We start from the raw sequence: 15,726 nt of genomic DNA, 5'->3' as shown, positions 1-15,726 counted from the left end.
GTACGCCTTATAATGCTGAGTTAAGCTACACTTTATGCATTAATTTCCTTCATAGATGTAAAATATCCAGGTTAGATCTGCAGCTAGCTGACTCTTACACAGACACACACAAGTTTCAGATGATTATGTTAATTGAAGCTATGAAGGTTGTAATAGTTTTTCAAAAAATGAAAGTAGGAGTGGACCCCTCAAAATCCTGTCTGGATAGATCCGAGTGGAGCATAGTTTGCAATTTGCCAGAGCTAAAGAAGGAAAGGCTGCAAAGGGAAGGTACGATGTGCTGCCTCAACAGAGGAGGCAGTTCTGTTAGATCATACACACGTAAAAACACCACCTGCTTTACCTGTTTAACAGTTGATATTATATAACTCTGACTGCCAAGAGTCAGCTGGCATTCATACATTCTCTTCCCATTAATCAGAATTTTCAGAGAGATAATTCTCTAAGTGTTAAAGAAAATAATAACATTGTATTTTCTTTTTTGTGTTATATGTATGTTTTTGGGAAGAAAAAAATGGTCAGTCTAACCCTACATTAAACATCAAAGTTTAAAACAACAAAAGCAAGACATTAGGCAATTCTACTAAAATGACATTAAACTAAGTTTAAAAACTGAAAATATTTCTGTTTTATAAAATGCAACTATGGAGCAAAATGTCAATGAATAATAGTTAAAGTCTTCCATTAAAGTAGCTGGATTTAAGTGCTCAGTGGAATGAATTTGTTTCTATAGCTCTCTTTTTAAAATGTGGTACTTGAAGCTCTATGTATCCTTTATTTGAACTTTGTTTCATCTCAGTGATACTATCTTGATAGAATTGTCACTTTTAAACCCGTGAGTTAAAATACAAAATTAAACATGAGTTATCTTCTTAGGGAGTGCTTCTGGTACAAATGCTGACAACAACTTTGTAATTCCTTCATATAACTGCATCACATGATAAGCACCTGGAAATAAAACTGTGCTAGCACAGGGGATACTGAGTAACTTGGATCCCTCTGCAGATGAAAGCAAAGCACAAGAGGCTGAAGTCAGCTTTGCCAGGTTTCACTGACACAGATCTGAACATGCAAAGAAGAAAGACAATTCACTCCTTCCTGCCTGCATTCCCAAAATCTGCCTTTGTACTTTGACTTTTCATCACACAGAGCGAGAACAGGCCACTCACAAGTTCAAGATGACTGGGGATCCTCAAATTAGGACAGAAGCAACAATTCAGCTTTGTTCCCTTACACCTCCCTCCAGCTATTCGCTCTGAGTGCTAACAGAATCACCACGGGAAGGCAGGAAAGCATGTGGATAAATACTGGCAGGAAGTGTTGAAGAGGAACAACCTAAGAGCATGCATAGGCAAGTATCTTCCCTTGACCCATGCTAACCATAAGATAAAATCTTTTCAACTGTCTGTTTCTAAGAAATCCTAAATTGGAGGATGGCTGAATAGAAAACTACTATTGTCTGTGAGACATGGTAGTCCAGTCTATGTGGTTTTGTTTCTCTAATTTATGAAAATACACTAGAGTGAAAGCTGTGAATGTAACATGGGACTGGATATGCAAATATCCTGATCTGCCTCTCTTCCTAGCTCCCACAAAAAACGCCCAAACCCTGCTAAGTTCGTTCCTTGCTGCAGGATTGCCATTGACCTTTCATTCTTGTCCCTTTTCAAACGCAAAGACAGGCTAATTTTGAGCTAATTTATTTCCAGTCTGCCAGATAATGCTTATGGAGCTGTAGGGATCTGAGACATGGAAGAGAAGAAAGGCCAAAATACTCCAGTACTTCCCAGTCTGTCTTACAAACACTAGTTGAAGTTTTCATGACTCCCAGGATTCCAAGCCAGAACATGTGAACTCTGGTACTAGGATTATGTGTAACAGCTGTATGCACCTCCTTCTGCTGCTTTTGGGAGACAATATAAAGGGTACTTCATTTTTCATTGTGGTTTGTTTTTTTACCCTGTACTACTATGCTTTTTTACCCTGTACTGTTATGATGCCATATGTTAGGGAATATTTAACTCAGTGTATGTATGGCCCATAGCTCTCTACTGGACCACCTAGACATGAATGATGTAATGGAATTATAAGGGAATGCTCAGGCTTTGCCAACCAACTCACTGTTGGTAACTGCTACCTGAGCATTCGGACTGTCCTCAAAATTACTTCATATGCACAACACATCAGTAGTTATCACTGGACCAGCAAACAAAGCAGCTGATATAATACGGCTTTTCCCCGTCAAATATCAATATACGATTCTCTGACAATTCTGTAACTGCCTTTATTTCTAACCTTACCCTGCCATGGGATGCCAAGTATCTTACTCGTCAAAGTTAGGGACGAATTTGCCCTCTTATTCTGTTCAACAGCTGTAATTTTATGCAAAATAAATCACCAAAAGGAAAGAAGCAATCAGTGTGGACCGGAACTTGTGTTTTCCAGTAGCAGAAGCCCTCAGTCTGCAGGTGATTCTGTTCCTCTCAATCCTTTGCATTCCTTTTCCATATAAAACATGCAACTGGAGAAGCAGGCAAAGCCTCGAAAGCAGAATTGTTCCACCACTCCCTGGCAGATGAGATACCCCAATTTTCATTAGCATTTCTTTACGGAAAGGAGAAAAAACACCTATCAACACCAGGTAGCCTGCTTAAGGTGCCCTGATTCAACTCCCCTCAGATTTGGGAAGAAAAGTGTAAAGAGAATGTCCCACACTGCACATTTACTGTTCTAATCACCACACTAGTGGCTAAAGGAACAGAAATAATTTTGCAGACTTAGAATTTCATTTCCTCTGGGGTTTTTTTTCCATTCTCTTAAAAGAGATTTTACCTCAGGCCAAGTGCAACAGTTCACCTCTATGGGCATGGAAATTATTTTGGTAAGAAAATGAGAGAAAAATCAGTTATGCTCAAGCCATTTTTTAATGTGAAAAACCTCTGTGTTTTCTTCTTCAGCAAGCTATAGGAAAAAAAATCCTGTTCTTTTACCAATTGCATCTACCCAGGAAGTGGCAATAAACCACTCCCTAGTAGTTATTTCAGAATTAAGGCTACAACTGCATTTGGGGTGCAATGGACAGGTCAGGCAATATATGTGAATACCTACAGAAATGCATACACAAACATAGAAACTTGTGCACAAATAAAACTTTGCTTTGTTTATAGTCATGACAAAAATTATCTTTATGGTCCAGATGCCCCAAAGGACTTGGAAAACCCATTTCCAACTGAACTAGTGGCTTGGACAAGGGAAATCCAACTGACACAGTCTACTTAAACATCCAAGTGAAACGAGGCCGTGTATACACATCTCTTAAAGTAAAGATACCTGATGTTGAGACAGAACAGAAGGTTGCAACCCTCACCCAAAGGCTATAGAACTACTGACAGGCCAAGGAAAAGAAGGCAAAAATGGTCCTCAAAGAAAGAATTTAGCAATGGCATGCAGCAAGAGCCTGTATTAGTGCCTGAACTATTCAACATATCCAGAAATGATTGAAAAAAGGTGGTGGTTAGTGAGAGAACAAGATTTTTGGTATATAATTATTCAGAGTACTAAAGATTAAAATCAACAGATTGCAAAAAGACCCAATACTGACCAGTGTAATAAAATAGTAAATGAAATCAATGTAGAGAAATGTAAAGCGACAGACACGGAAGAAAAAAATGATCTTCACTTTATATATAAAATTATGGTCTTTCAATTATTATTACACAGTAATGAAACACTGGTCTTGTTACAGTTCTATGACATTATCATCTTAATGATCTGTGGTGGTCACAAAGGCAAACCAAACGTTAGGCAAGGAATACAGCACATCATGCCACTGCTTCCCTCCCTTCAAAATGGTTTAGATGAGTTAGGCAAGATATAAAAACACATAGGAAAGACATCGGGAGTTTCCACAAGTGACAATTAGACCAATTTAGACTTGTCAAACTGGATGAGTGATGACAGAGGAGGGTTATGGTGTACATTTATTATGAACATGGACAGGAAATGATTGATTGTTGCTGGTTCAAAAACAAACCAAAAAATGAGGTATTTCTTCACACAGTGTACAGCTAAGTTTTAAAGTTTTAAGAATCCTTTCCAAGGGACTCCATAGCTCTCAAGTTTCCATTAGGTTCAAAAAGCCCACACTGTGTCAACAGAATTGTTTAGCAGCACAGTGACAAATACCAGATTTTTCTTTTCAAGGTTTCCTTTTTTGCTGCACCATTTTTATACTCATCTAACTAAATGTGCAGTTCTGCACTGTGCTCTTCTTCACAGCTTTATCTGTCTGGTCCTGACTATGCCTTTCCTGCCCATGCAGAAATGCTGAAACTTTTACTGCTCATTCAGCATTCTTGCTACATACATCCGGTATTAGACAGTGACACAAAGATTTATTTAAACTGCAAACTAATCCTTTGTTGTCCTAGCCAGATTTAAAAGTATTACTTCCACTCATATCTTACAGTTTTCATCTATGTAGAATCACAGAATGAGAAACACTTGTCTTCAGACTCATTAGGACATGCACAGTACTTCCACAAGATTGAGAAAGCTTAAAGAACACACAAGGATGCACTGGTCTCCACAGTTCCTGCAGTCCTGTCAACATGACACACAAAGTAAATACATCTGAGTCACCTATAATCAGTGTAGACCTTTATAGTATTGTCAGCCAATTACTGGTCCAAATTTTAGCTTGCACAGATGTATTCCTGCTTCAATATTTTAAGGTAGAAGTGGCACTGAAAAGAGACTCTTCCCTGTCAATCCTAACCAACTGAATTAAAAAGTGAAATAGATTTTCAATCACCAATCTCAAACTTAAAACCTGAAACTACATTTAATTTTTAAAAAATTTTAAAAAAATCAAAATTCTCTAGTTACCCAATTAATAAAGCACAACATTGATTACATACTCATGAAAAGAATACCTTATAAGACAGATGGAATGAACTGAAAGCAAGTATATGAAATAATGATACATTATTGCTTGCCTTAAACACATTTCTCACATGTAATGCTTGATATTTTATGTAAGTATGCTATTCGTTATACTTCCCTGGTTGCAGAGCAGATGCTAGGCATGATAAAAGAGTATTTCACAGAAACAAGAAGTCTGCCCAAAAAAAAAGTGGGTGGAAAAGTATGTTATTTCCCAGAACACTAGTCAAAGAAAATGTTCCTAGTTAACAGCATCACTAACCTCACAAACACAAATCGTTGGCGAGGCAACTCTTCTAAATTTTATTCAGACATCTTAACAATAGGTAGGTTTTGGTGCAGGAAGCTAAATCAAGTATTTGAAAATTAATCATAATGAAAATACACACTCAATAAGGTGAACCAGTAGTCCATCATTATTTGCATAACACTTTAAACAGTTCTCTCACTGAATCATGAATAATATGATTTTTAAATCTATCTAAATGAATGTGAAAAAAATTATTTTGAAAACGGAAGCCTACAGTGTGTCTAACCTACCTGTAATAATAAAACACATTTTAGAATAAGGCCTAATTCAGTATTTTACATTTTAATGTGACAATTATTACATTAATATCACCAGTTAAACATAATAGCAATAAGCCATTAAAATAATTATATGAATCACTACAGCAGTATGAAATGGAAAACACAAGGAGCTTCAGATATATTTGAAATGATGAGAACTTTAAGTACAGTATTGTATGCCCACAAATAAAATGTTTTGAATAGATCTGGCACTAGTCAGGTACCAAGAGGCTGTGTACTATTATTACAATGAAATAAACAGAACTCAAGAGATTTTAAACATGGGGCTGTGACAAACATGGTTTGCATACTAGATGAAAAAAAAAACCATTAAAATAAGCAAGAATAAATATTTTTAAAAATTAAACAGGTATACAAAGTCTAGGATAAATATTACTACTGAAAACTGTGGGAAAAGTAATTTGCAAACCTTGTACTAGTGAGTTCCTCACAGGTGAGATTTCCCTGTACTAAAAATAAGAGATTTTTTTAAACACCGAATAAAAAAATAATTTCTTCATGAAAGGTATTTAATGTAACTAATTCCAGCCTGAAAAAAAAAAAAAAAAGTTCTTGAAATACATCCCAATATTTAATTTAGTTGCTGTCCATTGCACATCTATTAACAAGGACATAAGACTACCCTGCCATCTGCCTGCGTGCCAATGGACTTTTGTATTACCCACTACACCCCAAGTGGCCCATAGATGTTAGGAAAGGCAACACAAACATTGCTGGAAAGAAGCACTTCAGCCTCTCAGAAGCAGTACTTCCAGAACCTAATAAACTGCCATTCCAGTTTTCTTTCCACTCAGCAGTGTGCATAACAAGACAGCTGTGAGTGCCACAGCTGTGTTCTGGGGTCATCCAACCTCCTCCCAGGCCCAGTTCTCCAGCTCTGAAGTATGCCCAAGAGGAGTTGCAACTCCAGCCCCACCTGCCACCTCACTTGCAGGCTCAGCAACCACAACTCATGGCACAGGAGATGTTCAGCTGCCAGAGGAGACACTACCCCAAAAAAGTGCTACTCCTTATGCAAGGAAAAGCCCAATAGTTAATAGATAGGAATCAACTTTATGAGCCAGCTTACAGAAAAATTTTAATACAAGGACAGTAAGAAACTCCTAGACGTGTGATATGCTTTAAAAGAAAATGCTAAATGATTACACAGTAGAAATTGCTACGTTCAGAAAATTAACTAAACCCAAAATACTTAGACAACTACTAAAAGTCATGGTAAGTGGGGAGGGCTATATGCAGATATGACTTCTACAGACTTGAAATGGAACTTACAATATTTGGTAGTGGCTAATTCAAAGTTAATTACCTTCTGTAGCACATGCAAAGTCAAACACTATTACCAAAAAATCCTACATCCCACACAAAAAAACTCTACCACATCTTCTTTGTCTAATCACGTGCAGGAAGTACAAAGAGATAACAGAGAGACAAGATGGGCTCTTAACACTCCTATACTTTTGAATGCAGTGAAGAAGCAGTGACTTCTTATTTGGGTCTTTTGCAAATTTAGGTTCCATTTCAAATTTTCTCTCTTTAGAGTACACCACAATTTGATATAAGAAGGATTTTCATCTTGCTTATCCTTTACTCACCAAAACACTTCCCAACAGTGACTTCAAAAAGCTCTTAATTCTGTTTTGGACTTTGTCTGGGAATAGGACCATAAAGTCTTTTAAAAATTATTTTTAAAAACACTCCTTCTCTAAGATAGAAAGTATCCACCTTACTCAGTAAGACACATTATGGAAGACTTCAAGCTGAATACTCCAAATTTTAATTTTGTCAGATTTTTACAGATTATGACAGAAAATTTTCACTACACTTCTCTCCTCTCTCCCACTATCACAACCCCCATCCCTCCACCAATGAACCAGCGGAAAGACTGATGCACTAAACACAGCCCTGTAAATTATAGTATGTAGGAGATTAAACTTAAGCCTAATGCTACAGTCAACCTTCAACAGCTGAGTTCTATTAATGGACACTCCTTAAAAGAAATCCTTATTGGTTACTATTTAAAACTACAACTCTATTAAAATCTTGACTGAAAGAAATTACATGTGATACTTATCACCCATCACTGCCATGACAACACCCAGTTCAAGTTTGTACTGCATCCTTTACCACAATTTATCTGAAGTAAAAAAGTACAAAAAGGTTCACTAATCAAATACTATCAATGAATACACGATGTGAAAGAGATAAGTTAATTTATAATGATAGAGATTACGTGTAAACTAGAATAATAAGACTTCCAGTGCACTGAAAAGCCCAGTGTCATTATTACTCTTTCAATCTCCTTCCTATGTGGATTTATTTAAGATCAGCATTGTAAAATTACAGCACAGTCAAGGCACTGTAAAGAACTTAATAGAAAACATCAAGGGAAAAGACAATTAATTGATGTTTCACTTCCAGACTTCAATTTCATGCACAGGACCAGAAACAGGGGGAGGGTGTGCAGCTTATTATGCGGAATAGCAACTGCATACGAGTGGCATTCTGTTAACTGCTGAATGTATTCTCTCGTTAAATACTTACTGCTCTCCAATGCAAAACCCTTTGAAATTCAAAGTGCTGAAGAGTTCCTGCTTTGTCATTCAAAGAATCTTTTGAATTAAGAAATTTTCAATTATTGACACATCAACCAAAGGCCAAGTTAACTGTGGGAAGTTGTCAGCTTCCTACTTACACCACTTCTTGACCTTGTAACTCTTCATGTATCATATCTGAACTCCCTGTTCTGGGTTCTGTCACTGATGATGAATTAGTAACAAGAAAGCAAGCAATTGAAGCAGCAGGATGATACCAAAAAGCAGAAAATACCAAAAAAAGCCAACCCTATTCAATATTGTGCTACTTGCTTCTAAGCAGGTCAGCAGGTCTGAACACAGCTCCACTTTTAATTCACATGCTAGACTAAGTAAAGAAAGCACAACAAACTCCTTCGAGCCTTGAGCAGGTCTCAGCAACCTGCAAGGTGAAGACATATTACGTTGCTGTTGTTCTGAACTTCAGATGCACATTTTTCAGTCCCATCACAGTCCGTCCCTTTGATCTTGGTGTTACTTTCTACATTCAGGTTCGCTTTGTCTGATACGTCTCTGCTGCAAAAAAGCATATGCTGTCTTGCTTTAGCCTGGGTTATGGAGGGCCTGTTTTCCTCTCCTAGGAGGTGGAAGGTGAGAGAATAGCTCCTAGGTAGTAAGGTTACTAAATAAAAATCTCTTGCTTCCTGGACAAGTAAGTACAGAGAAGACAGGATTTTGTTGTCATTATTTTTCTTGAATGAACATCATCTTGTCAATCTATCTTTCAGTGAAAATATAAAAAAGCCCAGGACCGTTTCCAGTCCTGAATGAGCACAGTAGCCAATACAGAGGTGACCAACACTCTCACACATACAAGCAACTATGAGGGATTTTTCTTCATTGTATCATTTGAATCAAGTATTGAAATGTCAGCTGATTGCCTTTTGTGCAGCTAAGTGCTTTTCTGCATCTGGCCAGACTCTATTAGCAGTTAGCATATAAAGAAAGCAAGATTTTGTAACAGAATAAACAAAGGCAGAATTTGCGTTTTTGTACCTATTCAGAGTCTCAAGAATTGCTGACCATCTAAAAATATGTCACTACAAGAATATGTAGGGAAAAAGATTAATTCAAAGGAGTGCTGGTTTAGTTTTGCTTCTTAAAGGGTAATAGTCACTCAGCCTGGATGGTCCATACAGGAATGTACTATTGGACTACTCCAAGAATGGTGCAAAAGATAGCTGGTGACCCCAGTTTCACAGTGTCTGCCATTATGCTGGACTTGGAAATCTTACAAGGATGTGAACATGACAGACGCACAGGCACCATTGCAGGAACTACAGCTTAGATTTTCATCACTGGCAGAAGACACAGGTTTATGCTGCTGGCTTTTGTCTTGAGAACAAGATTTCTGATAGAAAGACTGTAAAGCTACTGAAACTTTTTTCAGAAACAAGGGATTTCCAATTTAGAGCAATGGAAATTAGTGTGTCAGACAAAATCAGAGTATCCTAGGCCATCACATAAATAAAAATGTACATATAAGATACATAAAACATTCAATTCCATCTTCCCTCTGTCCCCACCCCTACCAAAAGAAAAACTTGGAATCTTGTCTGTTTAGCTGCTACTGTTTCCATTTTGGAAAAAAAAGCTGTAGGGACAAGACAAATTTTTATTATTTTAATTCTTTTACACAGTGAAACCTAAACATGTGACAAGTATAAAGTTATTTAATCAATAATGGTATCATAGAACAAGTTTTGACAAGGCTATGAAAAAAGAAAATTGCAGTAACAGAAGGAGAATCACTCAAAATGTCATTGCCCTTTAAGGGCACAAAAGTGCCTCTGACAAAAGGTCAAGTGCCGTGAATAAAATATTAACAATTACAAACCCCCAAACATTTGTATTTAATAAAAAAACAAGTCTTGAATAATTGAGAATATAAAACCAGAATAATCTGTCAAATGTGACACTGACACCTCTACCAAAATCCCTATGCAAGAAAGGTGCTAACTAGTAATGCTCAAGCTAGTGTTAAGAAAGCAAATAATTCTTATTCATACTGTAAGTTCACCCTTCTTGTCTTTAACCATGGTTCATTAAATTGTAACACACAACTAGCACAATGTAAAATAGCTAGTCTGAGTAATTCAAAATATATAACCTCTCTCAGGAAAATAATTATGATACAGAAGGGAAAATAATTTATTTATATTCTTCAGTGTTCCATTACTTTCTAGTTTGTTTTTCTTTTAAATGACACTTACACAGCCAAATGAAAGGATAAAACAGAAATATCCCTTTGCAACTTACAGGACGACATGAAGATACTAAGCCAAGAATTTCTAACTCACAAGTAATGAAAACCAAGTATAGTTTTTTTTACTTTTTTAAGGAATAAGAATTTCTACTTCTTAATTTGAAGCCTGTTAGAAGAACGTTATAGACAGGCAGGATCAATGAGCCTCCAGTAAAGAAATCAGCACAAAATAGAGGTCTTTGTGGTCATTTCTCCTTGATGAAGCAAAATTGGTTTCCTCTGAGTTGTATGATACAACTTCATCAAATGGGGATCTTAACTATTCAATTCATTAAGATACCAGCCACAGCTTTGGAAACTGTTCCAGAGCATGTGTGGAAGCGTTCTTTGATGGTTATATTGCTCCTATTGTTTTACCAAACAGCACTATTTAGCTTGGCTAATTCACCTCTTCCCTCCCTCCTCCCAACTTTTTTTTTTTTTAACACTTTCCCATCATTAATTTGTTTCCTCCAACAAAAGTCAAGATGTCTTGACAAGGTCTCTAAAAGTGTACACTGCTTGATCCTCACTGTGCCACAGCTACCATTTATGAGAGATTTTCCTTTTAAATGGGAAAGACCAAAGTTAATGAGACTATTTCTGTACAAAACATTAAAAAAAATAACCAGAACTGTATCTGATGCTCTTCAGTCTAGTAAAGGACAATGCAGTATAAGCATATGAAGCTTTAATCTTTCTGGGGACTAAGAAAAATGAAAATGTCTCCTGGGAAATGGCACAGGGTGCCATCTTCACCAGTATTTCACAAAGACACAGAACTGGAGTTAACAGAAGTCACAGGGACAGAGTTAAGCACAGATTGCCAGCCTAGAAGTCTCCTAAACAAACAGCAAGAACATTATCCTACTTCAGTATTGTACTATGGTACAATATTTTGATGTTCCAATAAGTGATTTTCATTGAGGTTGGCATTTGAGAAAGAATTAAAATTTTCTGAAAATCAAAACTACAGTTCCTCACATGCCAAGTACACTTAGGAATGCTACAAGCTGCATATTGAGACTGACTTCTCATTTCAAACTATTTTGTGGAGGGATAAATACAACTACATGTTTGCACATTAAAAAAAAAAAGTAAATCAAAGATACTCTACCACTATGTTACTCAAAAAAAATGACTTCAGAAGTAAACACCACTATTTCAACCCTATTGTTGATGACATGACGACATACTATTTTTTAAGAGCACAATAATACTGAACAACCTCAAGAAATTATTTGATTTACATGGTTTATCCAGCAGCCTATAACAGCAAGTCTCTTTCAGGTGGGCTTAAATCATATATAAATGAATGGTTTAATCCTTACAAATGGATATGTTTATCCTGCAGATGCAAGGATGTGAAACTGCTCTTAAAAACAGCTCAGTATTTCTCTGACTTAGGGGCTAGAACAGATATGTTACCTTGAAACAGCAAACTTCATGTTGTGTTCACTATATATGCTCTCAAGCCCAGCAAGTCAGTCCTCTAATTAGCCAGATCTCTTCTTTTACCTTCCTGATTTCTACTGCCTAAGGTTCTATGATGCACTGCCTGCCATTAAAAATAGCTTGAACCATAACCAGATTTTTCTTTTTTTCTGCTTGATATTCCTGGAATCAAACCCTTAAAAGTTAAACAACATCTGCCTCTATAATTTTCACAACTTTCCAGAGCCATCAACAAGGATAGCTGCCACATGTCTGAAAAAAGAGGCAAATGAAACAGTGGGTCTTCTTATGCTCTGGAGAAAGGCAGATGCCAGCAAGGGCTCAGGAGAAGTGTTACAAAAACCTTTGCTAAACTAAAACATTCCATTGCTGCTCCGAAGCCAAGACCTTCAAGTTACAATGCAGGGAACCTAGAAACATAAAGCATGTGCCTGGCATGGACCTAATTTCTTACTGAGAGGATATGGATTGGATCTTACCAGGGATATTAGCAACAAACCACACTTTGTGGGAGATTCTGGAATAGATTTCTACAAGTCCTTGTCAGTAGCAATAAAGACTCCCCATGATACAACCTACAAGAGCCAAAAAACCAGTAGTGCCTTCTAATGCTTTCTCATTCCATTGTCCATGTTACAACTTTGAAGCTGCAATTCAAGACATGTATAATAATGCATTTTGTGGTAAATATGATAGTCTAAAATACCTCAAAGTATACTGACAGACATGCCCAGCATCACTGAATTTACAAGCATTCTGCTGCATCCTCTAATTAAAGAAACACTGATCCACCAAAATGAATGTGTCTGAAGGTGACAAAACTCTAAACAGAATAGAAAATCAAATATTCCTGCTTTACAGAAAAGTTCCGTGCAGCCAGAATCTATGTCGCAAATGAGGCCTTGTCCAGACCTTCTCAATGGACTACTGGAACCATAACACATCCAGCAAAAAATTATTCAATCACAAGCAATTAATAGTTGATGTGTTTTCTAATGGGAGATTTTTATCATTTTCTAACCAGACAATGCAACTTCAGAACAATTAATAACATCTCTGTGTAGCTCTTCTTTAAATCTTATTCATTTCTTCTGAAAACAACTATAAATTAGTAGATTCATTTCATATACTCAAGATGGTGTACTTTTAACAGATTAATTTTTTGAAAATTATTAGTTATTTTACAACAATTCTTGAGACCTTGAAGAAACCTTCTATCTTCTAAAATTTCTTTTGTATGGTTTTAGTATAATACCTTTACTGTTTCTTCTTTAAAACAAAATAATTTATATATTTAAAGCTCTTTCACACCCCTTTCAGCAATATTGCAGTATACCTTTCCTGAAACAAGTCTGACTAGATTAAGTACAATCTTCAAGACCTTTGGTCAACTATTCTCTGGGGGTTTTTTAACACAACCTAGTTTTTTTCCAAGTCTTCATTGGCCTTAGGCTCTTAAATCAAGCAATTCAGAACTTAACATTCAATCAACCAGTGTAAAAGGATTGGTATAATGAAGATGAAGTAAATGGAATAGCAAAAATAATGGAGTAATGGAGAAAAGAGAAAACCAGACAGTAACAGACAGGATCTTTGTAGTTTACATGCACTACACTAACACTGATGGCAACATACTACTTACAAAGAGCTCAAAAATCCTTTCTAACACAGAGTAATTTACTCTCACCTAGAAGTAACATCATTCTATATGCCTACTACATGAAAACAGGACCAACATTCACACTGCTCACCAAAGCAGGTTCATGCCCAGGAAAGAGCACAGCTATGGAAGGCTACAGCAAGGCCTCCCACAGGTTCTTCTGTCCTGAAGCACATTCTATTGATGCACGGGTTCAATGTTTATGTACCCACTGTACCTACAACCATATGCAGAGAAGCTTTTCTGTTACTCACTGAAAGAATCCTAAGATACCTGAAGCTCGGCAGAAATGAATCATATAAGACTAAGGGCAAGAAACAAATTTTGAAAAGAAATAGCAGGATGGTTTGTTAACACACTAAAATCAACACCTGCCCCCACCATTAAATTAATAAGCCCTTTTCACCCTAGAAAATACTTTCAGATCTTTTCTTATTCACTGGATAGAAAAGCTGTATTTCACTATTACCATTTTTTCACAATTATTTCAATCTAGGTCAAAGCTGGGGCAAGTCTTAAAACTGCCTCCCAACATGAATGCAGTTGCTCCTGGTTGGTTGTTAGCAGCCCGTCCATACAAACACAAGCCAGTAATCTGGTAATAATATCTTTCAAGAAAATAAACTACTTTTCTGTCCATCCCACTTACATTTTTCCATTACTGAGTTGCTCTGTTGTCAAAAAGACTAAAAGAGGTACAGGATTTGTGAAGTTTACTTGTATTTAGACAAGTAAAATCTGGGCTATTCTTTTTCTTAATGTATTTAATTGATTCCATCCTCAGTAGTAGCCGCCTTTCATTATTATGCAATCGCCTTCAAATTATTTTGATTTAACTAAATTTTATTAAACCTCCAACAAAGCTAGCTATGCCAGTCACTCTTTGTACACCTTAAAAAAAACACAAATAAAAGAACAAAAAAAAATCACCACAGAAACAAATCACTGAACAAATAACAAATAAACAACTAGACAAGTAATAAATAAACCAGACCTTGGGATTAAGTTTTTCAGAAATAATTGAAAGTAGTTTGTTAATCAATACCAAAAATTTCTAACTGGAGTAACTCTGCTTTCAAAGAGTCAACATTAAAATCGTCATCTCGTTGTTGTCATACTAAATTGAGAAATTAATATCTGCATATATCTGCTGCTTCTCAAGATTCTCTTGAAAAATGTTAATTTAAGAAATGTGTCTCAAAATGCCAATTTTGTAAAAAATTAAACATTATGATAAATATAAAAATATACCCTATATATAGTTATGCATGAATCCCACCAGAAAACAAACCATAACATCCACTTCTAGTTAATGTAGATCAGTATCATAGACCTCACTTTGCAGCTTTGAGAAAAGACAATCCAGTGTTAGATCATAATAGTTTTAGCCTAGCTAGTCCCTAACTAACAGGATTTATTTATTGTAACAGGTTAATTTATGATGACAAGTTCAACTTGAAAAGCTCAGCTTCTACTGAGCTACAACTACTTTAACTTCCTCTACAGGAAATACGCTTATTTGAAGGCACTGCTGGTATTTTCTGTGGAAAGAACACAAGATAACCAGAAAAGTCTATTTGCAACGCCTCTGTTATGATTGTATGCAATGATTCTTAAGAGAGCCATACGCCAGTTTGGCACTGTAATTCAGGAAAGAAAACATTCACTTACCGCAGTGTGACTGGAAAACCTGTGGCTTGACTACCTGATTGCAGATATTGCACACTACAAGATAGAAATCATCATGAGCTGGATAATGGCCAAATAAGTGCATATCTGTGGGAAAGTTAAAAATATATACAAGAATTAGAAATTATGCTTTAAATATATATTAAGAAAAAAAATTGAAAATACTGTAGGGCCATTACTGTTATATTAATTTATACAAAGCAAATGTATGCCCTGCTCCATAAGAGCTTCTTACTATGTTAAAGAGATGTTTTTTCCCTCTTTTGGATTTCAAGGTCCTGTACTAATGCTGCAGTCTTATCCCTCAGTCTGAGTCAGAACACAGACTGCAACACCTTTTCTTAACACTCACTGTCAAGAAGTGGAATAAGGATTTCTGTACTGGTCTGTACAGAATACTGTACAAAGGAATATTGTTTTAAAAATCTCTGCCTAAAGATCCTTACAGAAAACACGTTGCATAGGTTATGCTCCAAGTTATAACATTCCAAGCTTGACTATAAGTTGCTTGAGAAAGGCTCCTGCTTAAAAGCTAGTTATAGTAACCAAGG

General features: G+C 36.3%; 1 protein-coding gene across 3 annotated transcripts in view; it reads right to left on the bottom strand.

The window, feature by feature from the left end:
* ATXN7L1 (ataxin 7 like 1) overlaps positions 1-15,726 on the bottom strand; it is a 112,555-nt gene that overhangs the window by 59,112 nt on the left and 37,717 nt on the right. For 2 of the 3 annotated variants that reach the window (XM_082280481.1, XM_082280480.1), the window contains exon 3: positions 15,158-15,262. The exons of the other annotated variant lie outside the window; for it this stretch is intronic. In XM_082280481.1, the coding sequence (XP_082136607.1) occupies positions 15,158-15,262 (105 nt within the window). The remainder of the gene's footprint in view (positions 1-15,157; positions 15,263-15,726) is intronic. 3 annotated transcript variants of the gene reach the window in all.

The sequence above is a fragment of the Coloeus monedula genome (genome assembly GCF_965178545.1).
Source record: "Coloeus monedula genome assembly, chromosome: 4".
Lineage (NCBI taxonomy): Eukaryota > Metazoa > Chordata > Aves > Passeriformes > Corvidae > Coloeus > Coloeus monedula.
This window is presented reverse-complemented; position numbering and strand designations above follow the sequence as displayed.